General features: G+C 38.2%; 1 protein-coding gene across 1 annotated transcript in view; it reads right to left on the bottom strand.

Moving 5' to 3' along the window:
- LOC136263545 (adhesion G protein-coupled receptor L3-like) overlaps positions 1-17,383 on the bottom strand; it is a 75,251-nt gene extending 57,868 nt beyond the window's left edge. Inside the window, exons 1-7 of the mRNA XM_066058179.1 lie at positions 16,282-17,383; positions 13,452-13,733; positions 13,097-13,390; positions 12,753-12,866; positions 9,291-9,528; positions 5,393-5,438; positions 5,259-5,342 (exon numbers count right to left, since the gene is read on the bottom strand). Of these exons, the coding sequence (XP_065914251.1) occupies positions 5,259-5,342; positions 5,393-5,438; positions 9,291-9,528; positions 12,753-12,866; positions 13,097-13,390; positions 13,452-13,733; positions 16,282-17,383 (2,160 nt within the window). The remainder of the gene's footprint in view (positions 1-5,258; positions 5,343-5,392; positions 5,439-9,290; positions 9,529-12,752; positions 12,867-13,096; positions 13,391-13,451; positions 13,734-16,281) is intronic.
- Between the last annotated feature and the right edge of the window lie 10,556 nt (positions 17,384-27,939).

Raw genomic sequence — 27,939 nt, 5'->3', positions numbered from 1 at the left:
GAGACCCTGCGTAAGGAAATTGCTGCAAACCACGCTTCAGTTTTCGATGAACTCGGAAACATCTCTTCAAGGGTCGCTGTAATAGAAGGGCAGAGCCCCTCCACTCTACAGACCGTGACCGCCGCCCGGGAGCAGAGTCTCCCCACCACGTCGATCGTCCCGTCCGAGGAGCACAGCCTCCTCTCAGAGCCGTCCCAGACCGAGCAGCACAGCCTCCTCAACGTCGACGTCCGTGACACAGCCGAGGGGGCAGAGGACATTCCCCACGAGGAAGCAGACCCAACCACCGCGACGTGCGATTGGGGAGAGCGAGAAGAGGAAGTCCCAGACTACAACCAGCAAATATACTGGCAGCCCGACTCAGACTCCAAGGATGGGGACTCGAGAGCACTATCGACTACCACAGCCAAGATAGTCCGGGATGCATTCTCCCACTCGCTGCCACCAGCGAAAAGGAAGAGCCTCAAAAGAAAGCAGCCGATCCCCGATACGCCTTTCACAAAGGTGCCAAAACTGGATCCCACAATTCAATCCAGAATGTCGCCAGCAGCTAAAGCAACTGACAGGGGTATTGCTGGAACGCAAGGCTACGTGCTGGATGCTGCCGTCCCACTAGTCAACATGCTAGAGTCAGCCCGGGCGGGTACTCTTACCCCCAAAGATGCAGCAGAGTCTGCGCAACAAGCACTCAAGCTCATTGGCAACGCGTCTGCTCACCTTTCGTCTCAACGACGACAGAAAGCCTCTGTGTGTTTAAAAAAAGAACTATCTACCCTTGTCAAGGATGAAGACACTTTTAAAGATGCTGCCCCCTTCCTATTTGGCTCCTCCTTTCAGATAAAGATGAAAGAACACATGGAGGCGATAAGAAATCTGAAGCAATCCTCCTTGAACAGCTCCTATGGACGAAGCCAGTCTTTTCGGAAGAGCCACCACCAACAGTCCCATGGTGGTGGCAGCAGCAGGGGCAGAGGCAGGGGTCAGAGAAAACCCCAGGCAGGAAAACATACCCAACCATAGACAATGTATGTTGTTTGAACAAACCATTAAATGTTTTAAGCAGTATGATAGTTCAAAGGGCTGTAAACGACACCCAGAGCAGGTGTCTAGGGTCCACTATCAGGGAAGCCAGGGTGTTGACACACCCAGTGACCTCAGAGGTGACAGAGTGCACACTAACACAACCAGTGTCAAAGAACACCACACAAGTACAGATGCCCCCAATCAACAGATGTCAGAGGTCACACTGAACATCTTAGAGAGCACTCAGCAGGCTTCAGAGAAGCCAATTCAACCAGTGACAGGGCCAACCCAATACACCATCCTGGGACTACCAGTAGTACATCTCTCCTTATCACTAGAGAATCCACCATGAACTCAGCTGTCTCAGAGAGGCATATCACCAATGACAGAGACTATTTGTCAGTCCAGTCAGACCTTTGCTGGCAGGATCAGCCTATTCAGGTCAATCTGGGAGGCTCTAACTCAGGAGCCATGGGTCATCCAGACAGTAATAGAGGGTCCCTAGCTTCCACTCCTTACCAAAATTTTCCTCCCTGCAACCCCCATCTGTCCACAGAGGACACTGCAATATTGGAGGAGGAGATAAAGTCCCTCCTTCAGAAGCAGGCCATCAGTCAAATCCCAACTCCAACAGAGGGGTTCTACTCCAACATGTTCATAGTGCCCAAGAAGCATGGGGGTCAGAGACCCGTCATCAACCTGAAACACCTAAACAAATTTGTGAAATCAGAGCATTTCAAAATGGAGGGGCTACACACAGTCAAAGCTCTTCTGAGGAGAAATGACTGGATGGCCAAAGTAGACCTGAAAGATGCCTTTTTCATGGTCCCAATAGCCCCACGATTTTGCCATTTACTCCTCTTCAAGATGGAGAGAAAGACGTTTCAATTCAACTGTCTTCCCTTTGGTCTCTGCACAGCCCCAAGGGTCTTTACAAAGATACTCAAGCCATCCGTGGAAATGCTCAGATCCCTCGGCATCCAGATGGTAATTTACATGGACGACATGTTATTGATGGCAAGCTCCAAGCAGAAGCTTTTGGAGCACGTCCAGGTCTCGACGTTCCTCCTAGAGAACTTGGGGTTCATTATCAACAGCAAGAAATCTATTCTGCGTCCATCCCAAGAAATAGAATTCCTAGGAATGATGGTGAACTCAGTGTCAATGGACCTGAAATTGCCAGGGGAGAAGATCAAAAAGATCAGATAGGAAGTCCACCGACTGCTATCCATAAAACAGCCATCAGCCCAATTACTCTCCCAGCTCCTTGGGAATTTAAATGCGACTACCCCAACCCTGCAAATGGCCCCCATATTTTGTCGTTCACTACAAATCTGTCTGAAGCAAGCCCTATCAGACAGCCAGCAAAACTACCAGACTGTAGTCCAGCTATCCACCCAGGCACTGGAAGATCTTCAGTGGTGGGAACTCCACCTCACCTCTTGGAATGGGAGAAGCCTGATCACCCAGGCATTATCAATGACAATAACATCAGATGCCTCCCTACTGGCCTGGGGTGCAACCTGCAACGGTGTTCAGACCAGTGGTCCATGGTCCCCAGCCGAACGATCCCTCCACATCAATTGCCTAGAGCTGTTAGCTGCCACACTTGCAGTCCAGACATACGCAAAGGAGAAGTCAGGCATCTCAATTCTCCTGCGGCTGGACAATTCCACGGCTGTCGCCTATATCAACAGAAGGGGGGGGGGGGGGGGGACAGCGTCACCAATGCTGTCACAACTTACAAAGGACCTGTGGCTGTGGTGCATGAAGAAGAACATCCTCCTTCAAGCTCAGCACCTACCAGGAGTTCTGAATGCGATCGCGGACAAGGAGTCCAGATCATGGTCCGACAGGTCAGAGTGGATGCTGTCTCCAATCTTATTCCAGAAAATCAACCAGCTACTGGGACCACTGTCCACAGACCTGTTTGCAAGCAGGCTATCATCACAGCTCCCAGTGTATGTGAGCTGGAAACCAGACCCTCTAGCAGTGGCCACAGATGCGTTTACTCAGGATTGGAACTCACTTCCAGGGAAACTGTATGCCAATCCACCCTGGGGCCTGATAGGCAGAGTCCTGTCACTTGTATACTCCCAAGGAGTTCAAGAGCTGGTACTAGTAGCACCAGTTTGGAAAGCCCAAGCATGGTACCCAATGCTCCTCCAAATGCTGGTCAGAGTGCCAGTTCTTATACCACAGTCAATAGACACAATACAGCCAGTGTGTCGGAACACTCTACCAGACATCATCCCACAGCTAGCCACGTGGGTTATATCTGCCAACAATGTGAAAGCAGCCACCTTTCTCAGTCAGCTATGGACCTCGTCCTCTCATCATGGAGAGACAAATCCACCAAGTCATACAACTCCTCTTTCGGTAAATGGGCCTGTTGGTGTGGTGAACGAAATAGAAATCCGATTTCAGGTCCTATAAGTGACGTAGCCAATTTCTTAGCAGAGCTCTATAAACAAGGTTACCAATACAGCTCATTAAATTCTTACCGTTCAGCTATCTCCTCAACTCATGAGAAAGTTGACGGCCAGCCAGTTGGGCAACACCCTACAATTGTAAGAGTGCTCAAAGGGGCTTACAACAAAAGACCCCCTTTACCTAAATACACCTCTACTTGGGAAGTATCCAAAGTCACATCCTACATTGTTGCCTTGGGTGATAATGACTCCTTATCATTGAAATCGTTGTCACTCAAACTAGTAGTATTACTGGCCCTAACAAGACCTTCAAGGTCCAATGATTTATCTAACCTAAGCCTGAAAGCTATGAGAGTGTTACCAGATGGTATACAATTCAACCCAGTCTGTTTATCAAAACAGTCTCGGCCATCCAGGCCACTTAAACCATTCACCTTTCCTTCATTCTTTTCTGACAAAAGGCTATGCCCAAAGGAGGCCGTGCAAGCCTATGTAGCAAGGACAGAGTCCTTCAGAGGCGAGGGGAAGGAGAAGTTACTTCTTTCCTTTATAAAACCTCACAACCCAATATCATCATCTTCAGTGGCCAGATGGATAGTTACCCTGCTAAAGCTAGCTGGTGTAGATACTGACACCTTCAAGTCACATTCAGTGAGAAGTGCTTCAGCTACTGCAGCAGCATCAGCTGGAATTACAACAAACCAAATAATGGAAGCCGCTGATTGGAGGTTGGAATCTGTTTTTGAACGGTTTTATTACAAACCAGGTAACAGCAACCAGGTGGGACAAGCAGTGCTGTCCACTTCCTCAACAGATTCTCTACAAACATCACGTTGATATGTGATCCGAGCATTCCGAAATGTAATTACCTGAATGGCTCAGATCACAGAGTGATTGCCAGCTATTCTGGATTACATGAGGAATGTGAGGTGAGCATATCAGCATCCCACCCATCCCTTACCCATTGATAATGCTTAGACTCACCTGCAGGAGCAGAGTCTCCTATTTTGGTACATAGAGAGCAGAGTCTCCCTTGTCAGTAACCTAACTCCAATCAGCTAACCGCAAAAGGCCGATTAGTGTGAACACGTGGCAGTACTTATATGGCAGTGGGAGTGACGTCACTTCCTTTTTCCTTTTTTGGATCCTACAAAAACTTGCTGAAGTACAAGAAACTAGGCCAAACACGTTGATATGCTCACCTCACATTCCTCATGTAATCCAGAATAGCTGGCAATCACTCTGTGATCTGAGCCATTCAGGTAAATAACCATGAAGATTTTTAGTCCTAATAGAACAGTCACTACTATAATAGAGCAGTCATTTCCATAGTTTGGTTTATTCTTTCTGGAAATTCTTTTATTTACCTACAGTTATATTATTCTCAAACCCCATTTATCCAGATTCTCAGGTGATTGAAAAAGCACAATGTACTCAAGCCTACATATAGAATTTTAATAGTGAATCCACTATAATTACAAAAAGGAAAGAAGCAAATGTAAGGAAAAATTAGGAATTTTGCAAGCTAGACGGATTAGTAAAAAATAGAGAACTATAACAGGTCAGTTGACATGCTGGTAAATGTCAAAATTATTTTTTTAAGTGCAACAAAAGTCCTGAAAGAGGAGGGGTCACCTAAATTTCAATTTTTACTGGGTAAATAAGGGATTAACTTTACTTGATGTGCAAACAACTAAAGTGAAAGAATGAAATAGGAGTTTACGTACAGTTGCATTTTATTCACACCAACTTTCAACTGAAAACATATTTTTAAAAGCATTACATATTTACACCTGTGCATACCTCTTCCATATTTCTACTTTCCAGTGCATTGAAAGAAGCATTATTTCTCAGATCAATAATGTTATCAACTATACTCACTAAATTCTGTAAGAGTGTTTATGACAAAAATTCACCAATGCAATGAGTCACCTTACCTCTAAAGCAGTGGCATTAAATGCTGATGGTGCCTCATCAGCTATACTGCAATAAATTATCTGATGTAGTTTCATATTCAAAGAACTTGGATAACAATTTAGCTTTATACACACATCTTATATGTACTAATAATAAAATGATACAATTCTAGTTATGCATAGTTTGGGATCATGGCAAAAGGTTTATGTTCTCTCCTCGCTAAAAGACATTGACCAGAAACTAGTACACTGTACCTTCATTGTGCATTAGCATGATAAAGTTCAATTAACAGTGACTACAAAGCAACCTGACCGATACATTTCTCAGAAATTTAAGTAGAATTTTCTGTTAACTGACTGACTGAATACTGTAATCAACTGACTGACTGTTGCCTTCAGACAAGAAAAAGGCTAATGCTAAGGGCTTGAACACAGTTAGAGATTACTTTTCCCCAACAAATGCATTTTGGCATAGTAAGGAATGGTCTGAAGTACAAAGGACTTACCTTTTGTTCTATTTTGCACAACGATGTCTGTTCATGAGAATACAGCATTAATAGATTCATGTGTTGTCTACATGCAAGAGTAAAATGTATCTAGCTATGCATCCAATGTACTCAAACACACTGTGATATATATCCCACATTTAGCTGTGTAACAGGTTAAAAAAATAGTTGAAGCAAACAAGCCATTTTGCTTATGGTTAAACACGACTGTTGTGCAGCAAAGACAGCTGATGTACCACACTGCGCTGCACATACATCAAGAAACTGTAATTTGCACCATGGCATTGCAATGGCAGGGTAGACAGCCAAGAGGATGCACCTTTCTCACCTGCGAGTTTTAAAGATACTGATAAACAGGCTTGAATAAAAAAATGAAAATCTGTTGGAAATATTCCGACACGTAGTAGATAAAGCCTCTTGTTTAAGAGTATGCTGCTGTTGAAGTATGGAACAGTTAAAAGATGAAAGCTGGTTTAAGATGGCTCAGGTTAAGAGAGATCTGATGGAAACTGGAAAGTGGCAGTTATACGTACACAAGGATCAAATATACCAAGATCTCCAAGTTGAATTGATGAAACTTAAGACAGGTCACACACTGTCCTGGTTAAAAATATCCAACAGGATGATAAACCATGAATCATGGCAAAGTATGGTTGACTAGGGACAAAATTGGAAAGTTACAGGACATCATCCCTACACAGAGACACTTTGATACGTAGTTGCATTTATTGATACTGATGGTTAGTGTCAATACTCACTGTGTTTATGAAGGGTGAACACAGGAGACGGAGCCTGTATGATGTGTTTACCATGAGTCAAGGAATCTAAGTGAAGATCTTTAATTAAAGTAAAAACCAAGACCTAGAAGGGTCCATAGATTTATCAATGGAAATTTTAAAACATTTTATGTGCATTGTATTAGAAGTGCTTAGGCTGTGTACCAAACACACGTAAGAGTCACTTGTTTGAGGTATATACTCTAATAGAACAGTTGGTGATAGTGAGATTTGTTACTCAGCTAAACCACTTATGCAAATACGTAGTTGAATTTTCTTGCACATGTCAGTAAACTATCAAGGTACAGTACAAACCTTCAGTAATGTAATGGAAATCTTTTTAGTTTTTAACAATCAGTTGTCTATAATGTGAAAATCAACTATACATGCATGCAACAAGTGTGTTTCGAGATCCCTTAATACATGCGACATTCAAAAGCTGATATGAAGTTCAAAATAACACAAATATTAATTTCAAAATGTTTCTCATTTTTCTGCTTACCTGCAGAAAAATAAAGAAGACAGAATAATACAAAAATAAATGACATCTATTACAAAACAGTCAAGATGTGAAAAGGGGTGCAGCATTTCAAAAAATGGGCTAGTATGATAGAGATGTGATGTCAAGGTGATAGCTAAGAAATGGCTACAGTATTATGTTATCTCAAATTAAGTGACATTTTAATATTATTGCAGCCTTACAGGGGCATAGGAAGATATTTAACTTATGGGTGAAAGCTGAAGACCAAAAAAAAAAGTTCGCAAGTGTACATGACTGCTTTATTAGAGTCATTGACTGCTCTATTAGAGTATCTCAATCTTTTCAGTAATATATAGTACATTGTGCTGACACCCATTAGTTATGCAACTAGAAATATTTATGGGTTCCCGAGCACCCATGGCACCCATGCTTCCTACGCCCCTGCCTTAGGGCTATCATAGCCAGGGGAGTTAAAATGGATTGGATGAACTCCCCTTTTAAGCAGCAGATACTTTCAAAATTAAGAATCACACAAATTTTTCAGTGCTGGAGCTCCTCGGTAGCTATGTACACATACACTGGCATGGCCTGCACTACTTCTGAGGGTTACATTGCACTAATCATGAATAAATTAATGGGTGTATCACGTGATCAATTGTGCATGTGATTCCTGGTGTAAATGACAGAGGATTGACATGAAATTAGCTGACATGAAATTAGGTGATACTAGTCACAAGGTAGATCTGCAATGATTAGTGTTGGTCGCTGTAAAGAAGTGATATTAATAGGTACTTAGGTTAAAGGAAGAAATCGATCTCTCCTGGAGGAAAACTGAGTGTGGTGCCTGACTAGACATTGTAGTTTTAATCCAAGGGTTGGATGAAATTTTTCCTTTATTAATATTCTGTTAGCCGCATTAAAAAATGTTAAAATTTTCAGGTTCTGTTTATGTAAGGTTAAAGGCTGCAGCACAAGTTGCCATCATACCTTCAGTACTGGATACTTTAAAGCAGGTAATAATTTTATTAAAAATATATATAATTTTATTGCATAAACTACCATGTTGTCTAAATAAATGATCATGTTATATGTGTCAGGTTAGCATAAACTGTTGAATAGTTGTTGATGCATATTTACATTATTGTAAATGTTTATGTTTTCAGCAAGTGATGTCTTGAATGTATTAGAGTGCAAAAATCAAATTGTCTGAAGATGCTTTGTTGATTGTTGACTTTTCAACAGAAGGATCAAGAATATAATACTTATATTTGGAAGAGAGCTTTACCAGTAAAGGGACTCAGATGTGGAGGGTGCCGGTGTGCTAGAAAACTTAAGTTGGCTGTCAGTATGTATCTGGAAGTGGAAGATTAGTTAGTTCTATTAAGATTACAAGTTTATAGTGTCTTTAAGCTGCATAAACAGCAGTGTAGGTTTCAGCTAGATAGATGCACCAGTTTGTGTATACATTGTTATTTATTCACAAATGCTCCCAGGGAAAAAATCCCAAGAACTCTTTAAATTAACATTATAACTAATGGTAAAAGTTTATATTTTCATAGATCTTCCAAATGAGCATTCTACGCTGTATGTGCAAAGTATAAGAAGTTGTTAAAATTGTGTTCTCTATTAGAGTAAATTAATCAAATAAAACATTCAATTCAATACAGTACATTATCCTGCCATCGATTATCCGAACAGATCTTTGATGAAGCTGTATGTTCTATTAGAGCATTTGAACAGAGTTCTGTATAGTAAATGAATGGGCTTCTATTATCCAAACTTTTCAATAATCTGAACTCACTCAGGGCCCAATGATGGAGAGAGCACTGTATAATTGTAATTTCTGTTTTAAATATTCATCATTGTGTCTGTAGATATCAGTATGTATCATTAGAAGAAATGTTTAAAACTGTAATGCCAGCCTATATTATATTCAAAGCAAAAAGAAGTGAAATCCACACAAATATCCAAGCTGTGAGGGGCCAAGAAATGGACGCAATGATGTTATTGCTAATGAATGTTAATAATGGCTTTACATAACCATCGTTAAAGGCCACCTGTGATTTTACACATTTTTCATTCAGGGGTTTGAAGGCCATAGGTACCCTCACAACTTGGCTGTTTTTGTGTGGTTCTCTATTACAAAAGTTTCAAACCTCAAAAATGTTTCTAAAGTGGTGAGAGTATTTTGTAAGTCACTTGGAAATATTGCTCTTTCCATAGTTGTGATATTAGTCAGTCTACCAGTTAGAGCTACAACAGCTTCAGGCTCCACTGAATCTGGTGTAAGATTGTTTACTTCCTCCATAATTCTGGTAATTTCAATTGTTGAACAGTTATCCATATTTGGTTCTTGCCAATTAGCTTTATTATCACATAGTCTTGAAGCATTTCCTTGAATTTAAAAAGATTGATTTACAGTAAAACACTCAGCAAGCACAAACACATACTACATCAAGATACATTATAGAAGAATGTTGTGTAGCCAAGGGGAAAGCCACTGTGAGTGCATGACAGACAAATGTGTACCATGAACGACAAATTAAGTTTGGCATTACTTAAATTTGGTGAATCAGCATGCAAAACAGCTTGGTGGATAAAAGTTTGGTGAATTTACCATACAGCCAAAATCAAGCAATATAGTATACGTAGCTAAATAAAGTTTGGCAAATTGCCTTAATAGATTTACTAAATTCAAACTTTGGTCAAAGTTTCATAGCATATGGCATTATTCAATTGAACGTATAGCAGCACGTTTGCCTTTGTAGCTTAGTGGTGCCCAAAAAAGGGAAGCATTCCATTTTTGGAGTGAACATTTCTGCTGGATGGGACAACATCCATTTCATATTGTAGCTAAATCTATCTGGGATATGCAATTAAAAAACTGAAACTGTATATTATAAAAGTGCTAAACAGTATAGGGAATATATAACCAAGTATGTAGAGAATAGCTGTATGTGGCTGTACAGTTCCATGGTGTTACATAAAGATCTGTGCTGCAATTTTCCTTTCGTTTTAGCCAGTTGCAAGACTTGAATGGCCCATAATTTGGCTTAATTCATCCCTACATGTTCCACCTTCATTCTGTAAACAACCTCCCCTCTAGCTATAGAGTCTGTTTTTGCTTACACAGCATGAATGTATTTCAAATCTACAGGTGCGATCAAAAAATCTTGGTAAATTAACTGTTTTAGACACTTCTAATGGAGCCAATATTACAGTGTAAAAAGTGCAGGCACAATCCAACAGAAATAATGTATTGTACATCTATAGCTTTGTATATCTTTACCCCCACCTTCTATCCCTATTAGAGCTCTCCTGATACACTCAACCTCAGTTAAAAACTAAACTTAGCTGTAGTAAAGCAGTCTCATCCACACATGTACACCATAGCTTTGTTAATTATCACAAAAAGTATTATTTTCATGTTAAGATGCAATTTTACTATGTCAAACACTTCCTTCCAATAAATATCAATGTAGCAAAACTAACTGTGCAAAAATTGTGCAAGTCAAATAGCATCAGGGAGCTTTTTGAATATTAAGGTGGTTTACCAATGGCATTCACTTAATGGTATAGGCATATTCAGTAATTTACTACTTGTTAGTGGTGTACATACACTGACTTACTTTACAGAATGATAACATTATGTAAAAAAGTACACTGAACAATGTTTTGATATCACATGTCTATGTAGCTGCAATCTACTGCATTTTTCTGTAGAAAACAAGATTATGGCAATGAAGTCTCTTAATTTGGTGTCGCTTATTCATGTTAAACAGATGGTAGATATCAAGAGTTAATAATATTAACTCTTGTAGATATGTAATCCTCTTTTTTAGGATGTAACAGTTTGTTCTAGAGGTTTAGTAAAGGTTATATACTGTACATAAGTGCAGCTACAGGCATAAGTACTTCAAAATAGTTATGTGGGTTCTAAATATGCTCATCTAAGGAAAGTGTTCATACAAAAATTTAATGCTTTAGTACAGTTTCCTTGATTTTTCATGAAAAAGATGAGCATTTAAATGAACTCATGAAAAGATAAGTACAGAAAACAGACACTTGTTGGAACTTGACAAGACACATGCCACAGGTGAGTTTGCTATTGTGGCTTGAAATGGTGACTGTCAGCTGGTCTCCAGCCTTGCAACTGTTGTCAGGCAGGCCAGGCGGGCAGGCGGGCGGGCAGGCCGGCAGGCAGGCAGGCAGGCAGGCAGGCAGGCAGGCAGGCAGGCAGGCAGGCAGGCAGGCAGGCAGGCAGGCAGGCAGGCAGGCAGGCAGGCAGGCAGGCAGGCAGGCAGACCAAAAATTGGATTTGACATTTTTTATTTAGTATTAATTGTGGTGGCGCTCTGAAGTGTTTTCTTGCTTTAATTCTGGATTTGGTGATAGACTATCCTATAAAGGTGATTTTTTATCAAGTATGAATTTAGTAGGGAGGTTTTAAGGGGGATTTTGGCAGACACCATTTACTTTATCTACTAAACAGTACTACTGTACTGTTACATAAATAGCAATGATAATAAAGTAGTAAAAATTCTCCTCAGAATTGTGCACATAAAAGTATTGCACAATAATTCAAAGTATTAGAAAAAATCACAGAAAGATGCATAACATAATTGTTTACTCCCTTTATTACAAAAGCCACCCAAAACTGCTATTGTAGCACTTTAATAAAACATGCTAAACACCTCTAAACTTAACTACCATTTTTTTATTTCTGCATTATTTTCTAACTGCATGTAGTTTCACAATGATCAAAATTATTCACTTACAAAAGTACATGTTTGTTACACTTATTACTACTAACACTTTACAGTGACCAGCACTGAAGGTCTGACAGCAACATGTGCTGCAGCCTTAGGATTACCTAACCTAATTTCAAGGACTTACACTTATTGACTTGACCTAGTGACTGACTTCATGACTGAAAAGGTGTAACAGAAAAGGGGCCAAAGAAAGGAAAAAAAATCCCTCCAGCCCCAGGATTCGAACTGCAGGTCACCCAATGTCTAGTCGGGGCCACACTCAGTCTTCCTCCAGGAGGGATGGATTTTCTTCCTTAAACCTAAGTATTTATTACTAACACTTTACAGTGACCAGCACTGAAGGTCTGACAGCAACATGTGCTGCAGCCTTAGGACTACCTAACCTAATTTCAAGGACTTACACTTATTGACTTGACCTAGTGACTGACTTCATGACTGAAAAGGTGTAACAGAAAAGGGGCCAAAGAAAGGAAACAAAAATCCCTCCAACCCCAGGATTCGAACTGCAGGTCACCCAATGTCTAGTCGGGGCCACACTCAGTCTTCCTCCAGGAGGGATGGATTTTCTTCCTTAAACCTAAGTATTTATTACTAACACTTTACAGTGACCAGCACTGAAGGTCTGACAGCAACATGTGCTGCAGCCTTAGGATTACCTAACCTAATTTCAAGGACTTACACTTATTGACTTGACCTAGTGACTGACTTCATGACTGAAAAGGTGTAACAGAAAAGGGGCCAAAGAAAGGAAAAAAAATCCCTCCAACCCCAGGATTCGAACTGCAGGTAGATGAGAGCACAATCATACTAAACATAGTATTGGTGTAAAGCAACTACCATACTTACCAACTGATTCAGCACCACCAGGGCATGATTGTATTTCAGTTTTTCCTTTCATTGTACTTGGCCATCTAATTCTCCATGTAGCGTCTTTTTCTGCACAACATCCACTGAAATCCACTGTGGAAATTTTGAAAACATAATACTTAGTTACTTTCTATCAGTGTTGTGTAATAAGTAAACATGTATATAAACTACTATTGGTAAGGCCCAAGTTTATCGTGTTTCAAATTTCCAACTATGTATGTATAATAATTATTGGTCAATGTATAAGTATGCAGCATAGTACAGCAGTATCACATTTCACTATTATCTATAGGATACACGGATATACATAAGACATTGCTTACACAGTACACTTAGGTTGACAGTGTTGGTAACAGTATTTAGTAGATTACTAACTGAACATTCATATATTCCATTGTCACATCTATATGCTCCTGTTATGATCAACTCAACAGTGACTCTAGTTACATTCCCTTCATTAGTGGACATTGATGAGTTACTAAGTGTTGTCCTATTACTAAATGTTCCATCAACTTTTCTCCATTCAACTTGAGGAGGTGGATGACCAGCACCACTACATGTTAGTGTGATGTTTAATCCTTCCTGAATGTGTAATAGTTTAACAAGTTCAGCAGCACCTGTAATAACATGACATGATCATATATACTGACCACACAATAGTGGAGAACATTTTCTTACTATTCACTGTCAATATTCCTATACTACTGTCATTACCAAGTTCATTAGTAGCCATGCAAATATAACTCCCCACATCAGATGATGTTACATTAAAGACTTCCAGTGTATCTTCAATGGTGGCAATCTTAGACTCTATCCTGTACTTACTTGTATCTGACACATTTATCATAACATCATTGAAGTACCAACTGATGTTTGGAATTGGTTCACCAGTAGCTTGACATGTAAATGATGCTGAATTATTTTCATTTTCCAACTGATCAAATAATTCAACAATAATTTCTGGAAAAATACCATAGACAACAAACAATATCAAGACACATAGTATACCGTGTGGCCCAAGAAGCCGGCGTGTCACACCGCACTAGTGTGGCATTAACAGCAATAAAATTTCCACACTGTAGTTTCATGGAACCTTTATCAAACAAGATGATTTTTGCAGTGAATACACCTCCCATCTTCAGTTATTAGCATTAATAAATTTTACATAATAATTACAGGCATTTCCAAGAACAGTAACAGTAAACAGTGTCTAGAAGACAGCTAGTTAAGTAAAATAGTAATCTTCTTAGATATCATCTATTCAATCTAGCATACAATACTTGCAGTCACAATCAGGGATGTAGCCAGGATTTTTCAAAGGTATTTTCCAATAGTTCTGCAGTGACTGAGTTAATAATGTAGGGTTCTAGGGCTGCAGCCCCCAGCCGCTGAGAGACCATGAACATTTTAATGGCTCTCAACTCAACTATGACTCAACAGACAACCATTTTTCATCTATGAATTAGTACATCAATGTGATTGTACATTCTCTAATGAGGTTATGCATACAAACCAAACGCTAACAAAAATGGAATTATTACTTATTAACAATCACATTATAATTGTGATTTCTATCACAGATCCACTTGTGCACTCAAACAAAATCAATACAATCTGAGAGCACCAGGAACAATTTTACATACTATATATACACTGTAGGATTGAATCTGAGAGCATTTTTGCTAAGCAACAGTGAATGATAAACTAATCAGTATTTTTCAATGTACTCAGGTATATAATTCTCTAAATGTTTTGTTTTTTTTAAAATTAAAGTTGCGTGGATAGTGACTGAGCTGTGGGCTACTCTGGTTCACCACTATAGCTATAGTGTGTAGTATTACCAAAGTATATGTTATACACTTTCATTTTTGCATGGAGACTTGGGTGCCAGTTCCCATTTTTGCTTTACTTTTTAACTTTCCCTCCCTAATCACTGCTGCTGTTCCACTTTTACTTCCATCCTGTTTTGTCATACCAAATTTGGCTGTTCAAGACAATATCATTTTAGTTCAGTATGTAACTAAAGACCAAACAGTAATCATCGCTTGGTTTGTTTTTCCTTTGATTCCAACCACATAAATGAAGTCACTAATATATCAGTTCTTGGAATTAGCAATGATAATTGTGACCAGATCTGCATAAAGGAGTTTATATAGTCTACATGTACTTTACATTAAAGCTTTTGTGTATAGCACTACCCTGTCTAATACTATAATCCTCACAGGAGCCTATTATATGAAGGTGATCGGTTTAAACACAAGGAGTTATGATTAGCTTAGGAATTGGAAAGGTTATGTGTGACCAAAATTTTTGATAATCGTTGATCTACGTACACACCAGTGAAGTTCACTTTTCACCATGAATGGATAGCCACATAAATACTCTAACATTTGCACCATAGCCATGCCACTGATTTGATTAGTCACAAATGGACTTATAGATGTGTGTCAGCCACTGGGAATGCTCTGATACTTTGCAAAGCCACTGTGCAGCTGCAACACGAGACCAGAGAAATGAACAGCCTTGCCCAGATATTTTCTATATACATTTCTATAATTTTTAGTGGCACAGGTGGTCTCAAGAGCTCAATGTTAAGGCTGGAGACACCATATGACCCACTTGGCCATTTTCTGTTCATATCAATCACCCACCTACCACCCATGGTGACATGCTTGTGTTACAGATACTGTTGCGAAAACAGGTACTCAAAATCATGGTTATATCAACAGCTAGCTTACTATAGATTGAAGTGAAATAAACACTATGGTTAGTTGCATTTATGGTGAAAATTTCAAACTCGTAGCTTTTGACCTTCCCAAGCTATACTGGATTTAAATGTTTAAAATTGTGCATCTCACAATCTATTGATGAGTATAGATGACGATTTTCTCAAATTAGGTCACATAATATAAACTTATATGATAAGAAACTCTTCACAGATCCAGTCATGATTGTCTTCTGAGAAAATGGGTCTACCCGGTAGGAATGACAAAATCATTTGAAAATATAATTTGTAACATGATTGTTACAGTGCAGTATATCCACAAATCTAAAACTGTATTATGTTCTTTATACCCTCAAAGTTTATTTAAGCATATTAAAGAAAGCACCAGTGATTTATAACAGTTTTCAGAGCACAAATATATAATGAGAAAAAGACTATGTAATTAGAAGAGCAATAAGAGACAAACCGTCTTTAAAAGCACTTAGTGCAAAGAAGACTGGAGAACTGAAATAGCTCAAATTTGAAATAAAAGCTTAAGGGGCAGATCACATGGAATACTAAATTGGAATCTAGGTGTGCACTCCACTTTAAACTTCAGAGAAATTGAAAACTTTAAGGATTACCGAATTATAAAAGTTGGAATATTGGCCCACTATGGCCAAGCTTTACAATTTCAACTTTACACCAGCTACTGTATATTGAATATACCAATGAAAGTGAGCAAAATCTTGAGCAGACTAACCATATCTTATATAGTACATACTAATTACATAATGTAACAACCTGCACAAGCTTTTATAGTATTACATCCTCCAGGATGTCCATAAGCATTGTAACCAGCAAATCCATACACTGATGTTGTCATTAGAGCACTTGTATTACCATGGAAAACTTCAGATACTCCTTCTGAAATGTTCATTTGTAAGCCATAGGCCTCAGTAACATTGTTGAACATAATTGGTGTCCATTGGTGCATGTTTAGTGATCTGTTCACTCCTCCTGATATCAGGTAGATCAGTTCAGGTTGATAATATTCTGCTAACACTATGATATTAATATGGTGTGTGAAATCTAGCTGACTCTTAAGTGTAGAAAACTGGAATTTGTTATTATACTGATTTGTGGCTGGTACTAATGTCATCATTGGATCACCATTACCAGTAGTATCATCCTCCTGTCCATGACTAAACTGAGCAACTAACACTGGTCTTGTTGAATTAATAGCACAATATTCTTGCACTGACAGAGTTTTTTTCATATATTTTCCTTCACTAATATTATAAGACTCCCTTGTATTGTTACAGTAAATATCAACAACAGTGGAGTTATATGCTGCTAGTATTTTAATAGTATATGACCTTCTGGTGGCTAATGGTGCAGTATAATATTCTGTACCCCATAATGTGGTGGGTGGAACTTGTTCTATCAGGAGATCACAACTAGGAACATCTGGTGGCATTCTACCACATCTGTGTCCACTCAACACAAATACTGGTTTGTTTGTAACAATTTTAATTCCAGTTAAGTCATAAAATGATCTAATGTACACAGTGTCAAGCCTGTCAATTTTAATATCACATGAGTACTGCATACCAGCAGTGAGATTAACTGGAGAATTATTGATGTTAGTTGGAGATTCATTGACATAAAAGCTAACTGGTTGTGTAGCTATTAATTTGATAACTGTATCATTCTCTGTACCAACAACTAAAATTGAACTAGTCCGACTAGAAACACCTGCTGATAGTTCCGCTCTATGTACAGATATTCCATAATACACATATTCTATGAGGCACAAATTTGTAACAGGTAAGCAGAGAAATGTGTCACTACTATTGTATCGTAAATTCTGGCCAATCACAGTTACCTCATGACTATTAATCATCAGGTGAATTCCTTTACGCTTGTAAGATCCTGTTATCAAATCATTAGGAAGAGTAATAAAGATATCACTGTCACATGTTATTATACCACTGCTGTAATACTCTACTCCTGGAGCCTCAATCAAATAGTACACTGGTTGTGATTCAGTTGTCATCATTATGATACCCGATTGTGCATTTTGATAGTTACGAATGTATCCTAAGTAGTAATCTTGTCCACTCTTTGTATCTGACACAACATACACAGGTATGAAGTATAATATAACATCATTTAAATTGTCATGTAGCAGTACTTAAGAGTGCTTAACAAGTGGCACTGTATAAAGAACAGTAGCGATGTAAACAAGTACACCAGTGGACAAGCATTTAAAATTCACTTTGTAATTACATTTACAGTAGTTAACAGTGGCTTAAGCAATTATGACTAACGAAAAATGTCTGACATAAGTCATTTCTAATATTAAGGTGGATTTTACAGCACAATGCGTCTTTGCAGCATTGTGTGATCCTTCCACTAAAACAATTGAGATACTCTAATAGGACAGTCACCTGCAGTAAAATACTCTAATACAGCAGTCAACACTGAAAACTAGCTGTTTCCTTTAATGATAACCATTGGAGTTTACAAAGCAGTAGCTATATTAAAAATTATTAATTTAAAAATGAAGTAGGGAACCAAACAATGAAAAGTAGTGAAACAAAAGATGAATGATGGTATTACAGTATAACTCAATGAGAAAAATCCCTACTTTGGCAATGAACAGAATTATTGTTATAACATGCCAATGTAGAGTTTCCCACCAAGCTATGCTGTAATACCATCATTCATCTTTTTTCACTACTTTTTATCACTTTTGTCCCTACTTCATTATTTTTTTGGATTAATATACTAGTGTCACACAGTACGATAGTACTGGACCACAAAGGTGGTTAGGTAATACTAAGCCCAAAGAAGCTGACCCAAAACACTTTCAACAAATTGCTATGATTTTTTTTAATTGTAAAATGGAATTTTCTACTGACTGACTGATTGACTGCCTGACTGACTGACTGACTGCCTGACTGACTGACTGACTGATTCCTTCAGACAAGTGTAACTCGATAACAGCTAAGGCTCCGAGCTTGATTTTTTTGCTGTTCAATGCCACGTCGGCCTGAGAGGTGCCTTTTGGCATGCCGCAGTACATACAATGCATTCTTCATGGACTTACCAGTGTCCCCCATTCATTTTTGTTGATGGCGAACAGTTTCATTTGGTGTTAGCACATGATGGCTTCCCTTCATAACAGAAATCGTCCGTATTTTTCATAACGGCTACTTTGATTGCAGAGGTGCTTTTTGAACAGTTCTTGATTCATAATACTATGTAACGGGTTGAACATACACAATGAAGCGTAATGGATACTTGGGTGCATGGCACCATTTCTTTCTTTTGATGCAGTATGCTTGGGTTCACCAGTCATAATTATTCTATTTTCAAAAAAGTTAACAAACAAGCACACACAAAAAATTGGAATTTTGAACTAGAGTAGGACCATAACACATCAATAAAAAGTACTGAAACAAGCTGTAGTAGTGCATGATATTAAATCACAGTAAACCAATAAGAAGTGTTAATTTTCCTATATAGTGATGAAAATGTACAATAAAGTTCCAAAATTGGATGGTTCATTATTAATACTGTATAGCCAGCACACTGGATATGTACAGCAGTGAAGCATTATATAACACCAGTGATATGTTAGTGCTACTGTATGTACTATTACCCAGCATGATTTTCTAAGGTAATGATGTAGATGTGACTTTCTATTAGAGTATTTTGATCTTATATAATAATTTTGCAAGCTAGACACGCAGGACTGGAAAGACTTAATCACCTACTTCAGTATATCATCTGCAAATGCATGAGTTTTAGGATAGCTGGTAATACTATTGTTTGACACCTTTGACACCCTAACTTTTCACCATGGCCTTTATGAAGGGCCGCACACTTTTTTTCACAGCTTGGCTGTTTTGGTATAGACATCACTTCTTTTTTGCAATTGTAAACGCCAAAGCCAGCGTATGATTGGCTTTTGAAGCTTCCTTTTAACTTGTTTTGATTTCCTATCACTCTTTTACTACGTGTACAGAAATCATAGAAGACTGCTATTATGTGAATCTATGTATTTAATATTGTAAATTTGAAACTGATAAAATGATTATCATATGCACCCTGTAGCTATTAGGGTGACTTGTTACACAGCTGAACCCTGTACAGGGTGTCATGTATGTATAGCTGAACTATCTACAGCAAGATCTACAGGGTGATTTACAAGGCCAAACACCCTACAGGGTGACCATTTTGTAGCTGAATTGACTCTCTACATGATGACTTGATTGAAAAAGATGAATTAGAAGAAGATTAAGAAGACAAATACAAAGAAAATGAGACATACCTTGAAGGCACTTATCTCAGTAATGGCTGACAAATTTGACTCAAATTTGAAATGGGTATTAAGTGCCCTACCCTGAGTAAGTTTTCCACCGCAAAAATGGTTAAATACCATTCAGGTACTATCAAGCTACAGATCAGTGAAAATGGCATTTTCTTGGTTCTGTAAACTCAGTTATAAAATACACACTTGTCTGTTACTTGCCCACACACTTGGCCACATGACGCACTACTTTGATATAGCAAAGGATATATATATAGCCTATTTTAATATTTTTGTAGTACTCTAATAGAGCACACATTTTTCTGAGCACTTCTAATACAATGCACATAGATAGAATGTTCTAGAACAATCTAGAATTTCTACTGGTAGTTCTACAAGATTATTGTATAGCCAGAAAGTTTGACAGGAGAAACTTTTGCAAATTTGCCAAGATAGGATTTGGGCAAGAAAAATGTTTGGCAAATTTGTAATACAGATTTGTACTGGACAGACAATTTAGCAGATTTTAGTTTAGCAAATACCGAATTCACCAAAGTTTTCTCCTGTTGGCTATACGATATAAAACTTTACCGCTCTAAAACTAGAACTTTCATTTATAAAGTAGAAATTAAGTGAGGCAAGCATGATTTATGGACAACAATGGTGAAGGGCATTTCTGGGTACAGTGGAGGTTGTTAGTCAGATACCATAATATTAAAAGATACAGCATTGTAAAGCACACTGAAGATGAAGAGAAAATGTGACTGCAAAGCATGTGATGACGATTGAACATCTGAAATAGTTTTTAGAGGACAAACTTAATGCAAATGATCTGAAAAAATTCAAGTCAACCTGTAACAACTACTAATAATCATTGCTAACAAAGGAATTTCCCAAGTTAGACCACAAATCATTATTCCCTCATTGTCATGATAAAAGAGTAGCCTGTGAGAGTTTAATGAAATATGAATGTGACTGTTCTATTAGGATGGTTGACTGCTCTATTAGAGTATCTTGGGGTAGGGGACAAAGCTCCCCCCTCCTTCCATTTGTACTGCTGATGTACACTATCTGTTGAATCTGAGTAGCTATAGCTACACACACGGTAAAATCTTTAAAGAAAAAGATTTTAAACTATTGTAAGTGTGTATTGTCAGTTGGCATTAAATTTTAATTGGGAATAAACTAATTTTCCCAAGTGGTTTTTGGTGGATTTGGATATGTTGTTCTCCATTTCTTTTGATACCAAATTCTTCTAAGTCCCAGAAGCATATCCAAGGTGGTTTCCAGATTTGGCAATGAGTTTATTAGATGAAATTTGAAATTTCATGAGCTTTCCTCTGAAATTTTAACTTGTGGGCTAGCAGCAGGAACACCAGACTATCTTAGTATGGCAGCACAAATATAGGGAACAAGGCAGGGCAGTATAGCTACAGTGTGATAGGAATTTATATTGATTCCTAAAGGTGGATTTGGAGAACAAGGGTATGTAACAGTTATACCACAGCTATGAGGGATTTTGCTGGGTATATAGCTAAGGGTGTATATATCAGCAATATCCCAACATAGTCGTGGTATACAGTAAGTGATATATGTCACTCAGGGTGCACTCACCTCATCGATTGTGGTTTCAATAGTGTGGACAAATAGCTCTCAGAATGCATTATTCCTGCATCATTATCCATGAGCTTTCAATTGTGGGATTGGTTTTTGGGGTGTAAAGGATCTATGCTTTATAACTACTGTACATGAAACCTTTGCTATTGTGACAGTAAGTAAGTTAATACATTAAGTTAGGACTATAAGCTACTCAACCGGTTGTCATATTCTTCTTGTTTCACAATCTGCTCGATGGCTGACAACCACACCCCATGCAGTGGGTAGAAATGCACATCCACGTATTTCCCAAGCAATCATTTAACAGATCTTTTTTTATTTATTTATTAATGCTTTACAGCACAAAAAGGTCTGTAGGACACCTGATCCTACACCTTAGAATATAGTTTAGTTGCTGCCATACAATCTAAACTTAGCAACTACACTGAGCCTTGCCTAATGTGTAAACTAAAACCCACAATGAAATGCTCCACATTGCTCTACAAAATGAGTGAAAGTGTTTTGTATCTTTGAAATGGTTGGCCATGGGCAAACCACATTCCCAAGATATTACCTGGGTAATAGCTATGGTGAATAGATGAGATAGCTGACATATGAAAAGTATGTCATGAAAAGGTAGCAAAAAATGTTATCATAGGCAGAAATCAAACCATGGATCTTTGAGTTAACAGTTCTATGCATTAAAGCATGGGATGTTTGTTTGTGGTTTTGACAGGAATGTAGCTCAAGTTTTCCTCTACACCAACACCTTCAATGCTTTATATAGAATGAACGGAAGCATATAGCAATTTGCAACAACAAACTTGATGATGAGCACTTAATGAAAAGTCTCAAGTCAATACATGTTTTGGTTGTTGAATTAATGGCACCACGAAGTAGACTGACAGACAGACAGACTGACTGACGGATAGACAGACAGCATTCCATATATGGATTTTGTTAATACAAGCCAATAATGTGTACATCTTTCTTCACCATAGCCTTTTTGAGGGCCGGACACTTTTTTTACAACTCGGCTGTTTTGGATTAGATACAGTGTAACAAGAGTAATTGTGACCAGATTTTACAGAACCGATCCAAATCGCACATCAGGCAAAATCAAACTAACACCACCAGTGGATAGCTACACTATCGTACTACAAGTTTTGACCCTCAGCACTACTCAAGCTACACGAGGCTGGTTTTTACACACGTCTTTTCTGGGTGGTGTGGAGTGCTCAAATGGCGGTTTCAGGCCTTGTGAAGGACCTGGCTTGGCAAGAGTCAGTGGTTTACTGGTGGACAGCCTTATAATGTTGGCCAGATGTGATCTCTGTTGATTTTGCTACATATCAGCCACTAAGGAGCCAGCACAGCCCTGTAATCTCGTGTCTGGACTCCAATCCTGGTCTGCCTCCATTTTGAGGCCTATCTTTTTCCCTTCCCCGCCACCCCCCAGCCTCCACCCCTTTGTGAGCACTCGTGATACTACTTCGCTCGTCCAACTGCTCAGATATTCTGTCTTCTTTGGAGGGAAACTGTACAAGCAGCTACAAGTACTGGAAATGGCTTGAAAGGTAACAGATTGATGCATCTTTTGTGTAAATTTCATACATGTGCTTGCTATCCTTGGAGAGTTATGCTGGCTTCAATTCTTTAAAACCGTTTATCTCGGAACTTCTAATGTGCGATTTGGATCGTTTTTCCAAAATCCTGTCACAATTATTGTACGCTTATGTTCCACTAACATCCTGCACCAATATCAACTAAGTTGCAAGTGTTCTAAATTACAGAATTACATTGAATTTGTACCATGAATTTATATGACACCAAGCCATGCAAGTGCTAATTTACAATCCCTGAAATATATTGATGATGTAATAATTCATTGTGTTTAGTGCATCATGTCACAAAATGGTGAGCTTGTAGAGATCTTTTAACAGATAACTGTAAACAGAGGGATGGAAATAGTATAAATTTATACTGTTTTACTAGTATCTCCCCTACAGTTCATATCGTTGTTTGGTGGTGGAAAAGATTTTCTCTGTTAAGGTTTCCCTGTGTGAATTGCAAACAGCCATTTCAGCCAGGCTCTAGCAGCTGGTACAAAACTAAGTAATCAGCCTGTTCAGTTAATTTACAATGGGCTAGTATTAATTAATTAATAAATAATGATATATCTATAATTATATTTATAGAACTTTGCGTGGGCAAGATCAAAGGAATAGGTGTACTTTAAATTTCATAAAGTACATTCTCAACTGGCCAACAGTGCTTCATTGACCACAAAGAGTGCTTTATTGCACCACAAAGAGTGCTTTATTGAATGAATAAAGCACCCTTTGTAGTGCAATAAAGCACTCTTTGTGGGAAATAAAGCACTGTTTGTGGGCAATAAAGCACAGTTGCCCATGTGCCTTAGTGCAGGCTAATAGCCTGTGGGACTTGCGTCAGTACAACTAATCACCCAAGCCGGTGAAAGCTGATAGCCTCGCTGCGCTGAATGATCAATCACCCCAGCCAATACGAGCTATACCACTGGATTGCTTTTATAGACTTACCTAAATGCTTCAATGATGGGTGGGAGAAGGTAACATTGCTGTTACGTTTGTTAATGTAAATGGACAAATCCTGGAGATATCACGGAAATACTTCACCATGTGACTCACAATAGAATCGATTGTGGGTTGCGAGCAAAACCTGCCAAAATATGCAATGAACGTCTACCATGCCAAACTATGGTGAATTACGTGTGAGTTACTTCGTTAAACTGTGTTCAGGCTGCTAATAATTCGTGCAACACGTGTTAAGTATGAGTCCTAGTGTATGATGAAGCTACACGACTAGATAGTTCCATAAATGTGACCGGGCCTGCGAAAACAGGGCATGTGGACACAAACTACACCCTATCACTCTACAGGTCATATCTCAGTGCTGGAATAGTATTTTTGCATTCTGTAACTTGCATCATGATGCCAATTAAATGCTTACTAAGAGCTGAAAATTGCAATACCATAGTATAACGGTACAAAAAGTTATGAGTGATGCAAATGTGAAAAAGTAGGCAAAAATCATGTGCCCACATGCCCTATTATCGCAGGCCCAGTCACAAATCATTTGTAGCATAGCCTTGCTCGTGCTATATAAAAAATAAAGCACTCAGTGCTTGGCCTTGATGCTAATAAAGCACTCGGCTTCGCCTCGTGCTTTATTAGCATCTCAGCAGCACGCCTCGTGCTTTATTTTTCATATGACACCCATGGCTATGCTTTAACATATACATAACTTTTAAAATTAATAATTTTATATATAGGTTTAGGTAATTCATGCTGGTTTATACAGAGTGATCTGTTCTCTTAAAAAATCAGGGATAAAAGGGATTATATAATATAATTATATTTTATCGCAGAATTTTTTTTAAGAGAACAGATCACGCTGTATAAACCACTATATCTCAGCATGAAATACCCTAAACCTGTGCATAAAAGTATTAATTTACAACCCAAGCAATAAAAAGTAGTAAAACAAGAGATGAATGATAGAATTAAAGCATAGCTTGGTGGGAAATCCCTACTTTAGCATTGAACAAAAAAACTGTTATTAACAAAATATACTAGTTCATTTAGTTTTTTGTTACAGAGTACAGCTATACACACATAATTGTTCTATTAAGGTGACTGCTGTATTAGAGTATCTCGAGTAATCCTTTCACTACCAGGGGGTGTATTATTATTTCATATTTCACTATGCTGGCATTATAAAATACAGCTAGACCAATAATAATGGGGTGTAGTCATCAGGATCGAGTAAATAGATTCTTAAGAGGTGTAGTCTGCGTGCTCAATTGTTATTAATCAACCAAGATTGTTAATGGACGTGATCTAGCTTTATCTTAACTTGAAGCTACGTGCAGGTATCTACCAGGTGTCCAGCACCTCTTACAGTAACATATGCAACTTAAACTATTTTGTGATATCAAAATATGCTGCTCAAGGAAAGTGTTGATATGGAAAATTAATTCCTCGATACTGTTTCATTGCATGAAGAAGACGACAGACCAGCCTGATTGAAGATAAAGGAAAGTCAATTGGGCACCGAGGGCACACATTCATTGGAACCTCAAAAGGCATATGCCTCTGGTGAGTTTACTATTTTGGTGTAAAATAGTGGCCATGTGCTGCTTCATTTGGCCTCCAGCCTTGTGACTGTGCAGGCAAGCCTGCAGACGAAAACCCGAGTTTCTGTTGTTGTTTTTTTAAAATGCTATATCCAATAAGTGTTTTCTTGTTTCTAATGGTGTATTTGATATTAGATACTGTAGGTTAATATCATTTCATAAAGGTGATTTTCTTCACATAAGATTTCATTTCTAAGTGTGATTTTTAAAGGCGGAATTTTAGGTGGCAAGTTTCACTTTTGGGGGCATCCCTACTTAAACAGTACTACCATACTGTTTGATAGTGTTTGCCATTATCTAAAGATTTCGATTGTATCACTATTGTTTACATAAAGGCAACTAGAAGAATGTTATAAAACCTTAAATTGTAAAAAAAAAAAAAAAACAGGTCATCAGCTTTGTGAATGCGTTCCACCATTAGCTTTAATGTTCCTTGCAACACAATAAGTAGTGTGAGCTCATGTTCTGGTGCTTTTCCAACTAAGCATGTGCAAGAACACACATGGCCTAAAATACATCTGACAATAAAGCTGTATTACAAACTTGCGACCTATCCTTCCCTTTCCCTTATGGTTATCTCTTCAAAAATTAATCTCTTTATTGTATGCTGAAATAACACTCCATGGATGAACAGACTATTACATAATGTTACGTGCAATAGTGTGCAAACGATTCAGTTACTTAAGAGTGCGCCCATTTCAGGATGGGAACATTGGTTGATTTAACGCATGAAAAATGTTATAGGGTGTCTAAATTTCTATTGCTGTCAGGTTTATAGCATGACGCCATACGGTGTCCTTCACAGTTAAAAGGCTTAGGCCACATTTCCAAACATTCCATTCCATTGTAAACTATTGCCTTCAAGCATTTAGCTGTTTACAAACTTCTACTTGGCTTAAGCAACTACAGTTGTCTAAACAAGTAACTCCACAATAAAATGATTCCTGGTTGTTATAGCAGGCTGTAAGTTGTTCACTATCTAACCTTTGTCTCAGTAATTACATAAACCACATCAAATGCTTTGTACACTTCTGTGGCTTCACTGCTTCTTTTGTTTGAAATAATGCTCATTTAACATTTTTGTCACAGGGTATACAACAATAATTTAGATTGTGAGTATGCTGTTCTACATAATGTTGACAAAGATATCTTACCATTATAATGATGTGTAACATTGTGACATCTCACTCCTATATCTTTATCATGGCTACAATCATGATTTTCAAATCCATTGTGAGAGCAATTAAAAATGTTTGATTCATTATTAACACATGTCACATTACTAAGGAGAATTGTACCACTGCCATGACCAAATTCTGCTGCTTTTCCAGTAGAGCTTAAACCTAATTGTCTACATATCACACTGGCAGCATCATCATCCCACCCATCATTACATACTGTAGCCCAACTTTGTTCATAATAAATTTCCACTCTTCCTTCTGTAGTGTTGTTTCCATTTACTAGTCTAACAGCATATCCTGTGATGAATAGTATTAATACTGGTGTAATACAATTATTACTGAAGTAGGGTTCCAGTGATAAAAGTAGGGAAACAAGAAATTAATGATGATCGCTATGAGGGAAAATCCCTACTTGGGATGTGCAACTTTGGTATTGGAATTTTCCCACATTGCTACAATGCCAAGTAAGGATTTACTCTCATAGCTATGTACCATCATTTCTTGTTTCACTACTTTTTGTCAATGAGAACCTTACTTCTTTTAAAATCAATAAATTTTATTGCACTAGTTAGTTTACTTTTTTTGTTAGAGCATAGGTATAAAATACACTGTTGCTGTGACTACAGTATTAGAGTATCTCAATCTCACTTCTCAGCTACGAAGTAGAATAAGCTGGGAGACGTGGTACAATACCTTGTTTTCTATAGAGCTAGATTGTTGAGGGGTTGGCATCAGCACTGATCATTAGAGGTGTGGTGGCATGTTCTGATCATTTAAGGGGGTGTGGCCCATGCAATCAGTTTTATAAGCCCATTAGCTGATACCTGATACTACCTGAGGTACTATAAGCACCTCAAATAATATTGTGGCATCCTTAAAGGAAAATGTTAATACAGAAAATTAACACATTGGTGTGGTTTCCTGGAATAAAGAAGATAACCATTTAATTGAAAATAAAATAATAGACAGTGCAGAAGGCAAAAATTTGTCGAAATGACAAAAGGCACATTCCACCATGAGTTAATTTGCCACTGTGGCATAAAATGGTGCTGTATGATTATTTCCTCTAGCCTTGTGACTGTGGTCAGTGAGGCAGGCTGGCAGATGAATATTCAAGTTCTGGCATTTAAAAAATTCTATATCCAGCAGCCTGTAAGTGTTTTCTTGTTTTAATACTGTATTAATTT

The sequence above is a fragment of the Dysidea avara genome, chromosome 1 (assembly GCF_963678975.1).
Source record: "Dysidea avara chromosome 1, odDysAvar1.4, whole genome shotgun sequence".
Classification (NCBI taxonomy): Eukaryota; Metazoa; Porifera; class Demospongiae; order Dictyoceratida; family Dysideidae; genus Dysidea; species Dysidea avara.
This window is presented reverse-complemented; position numbering and strand designations above follow the sequence as displayed.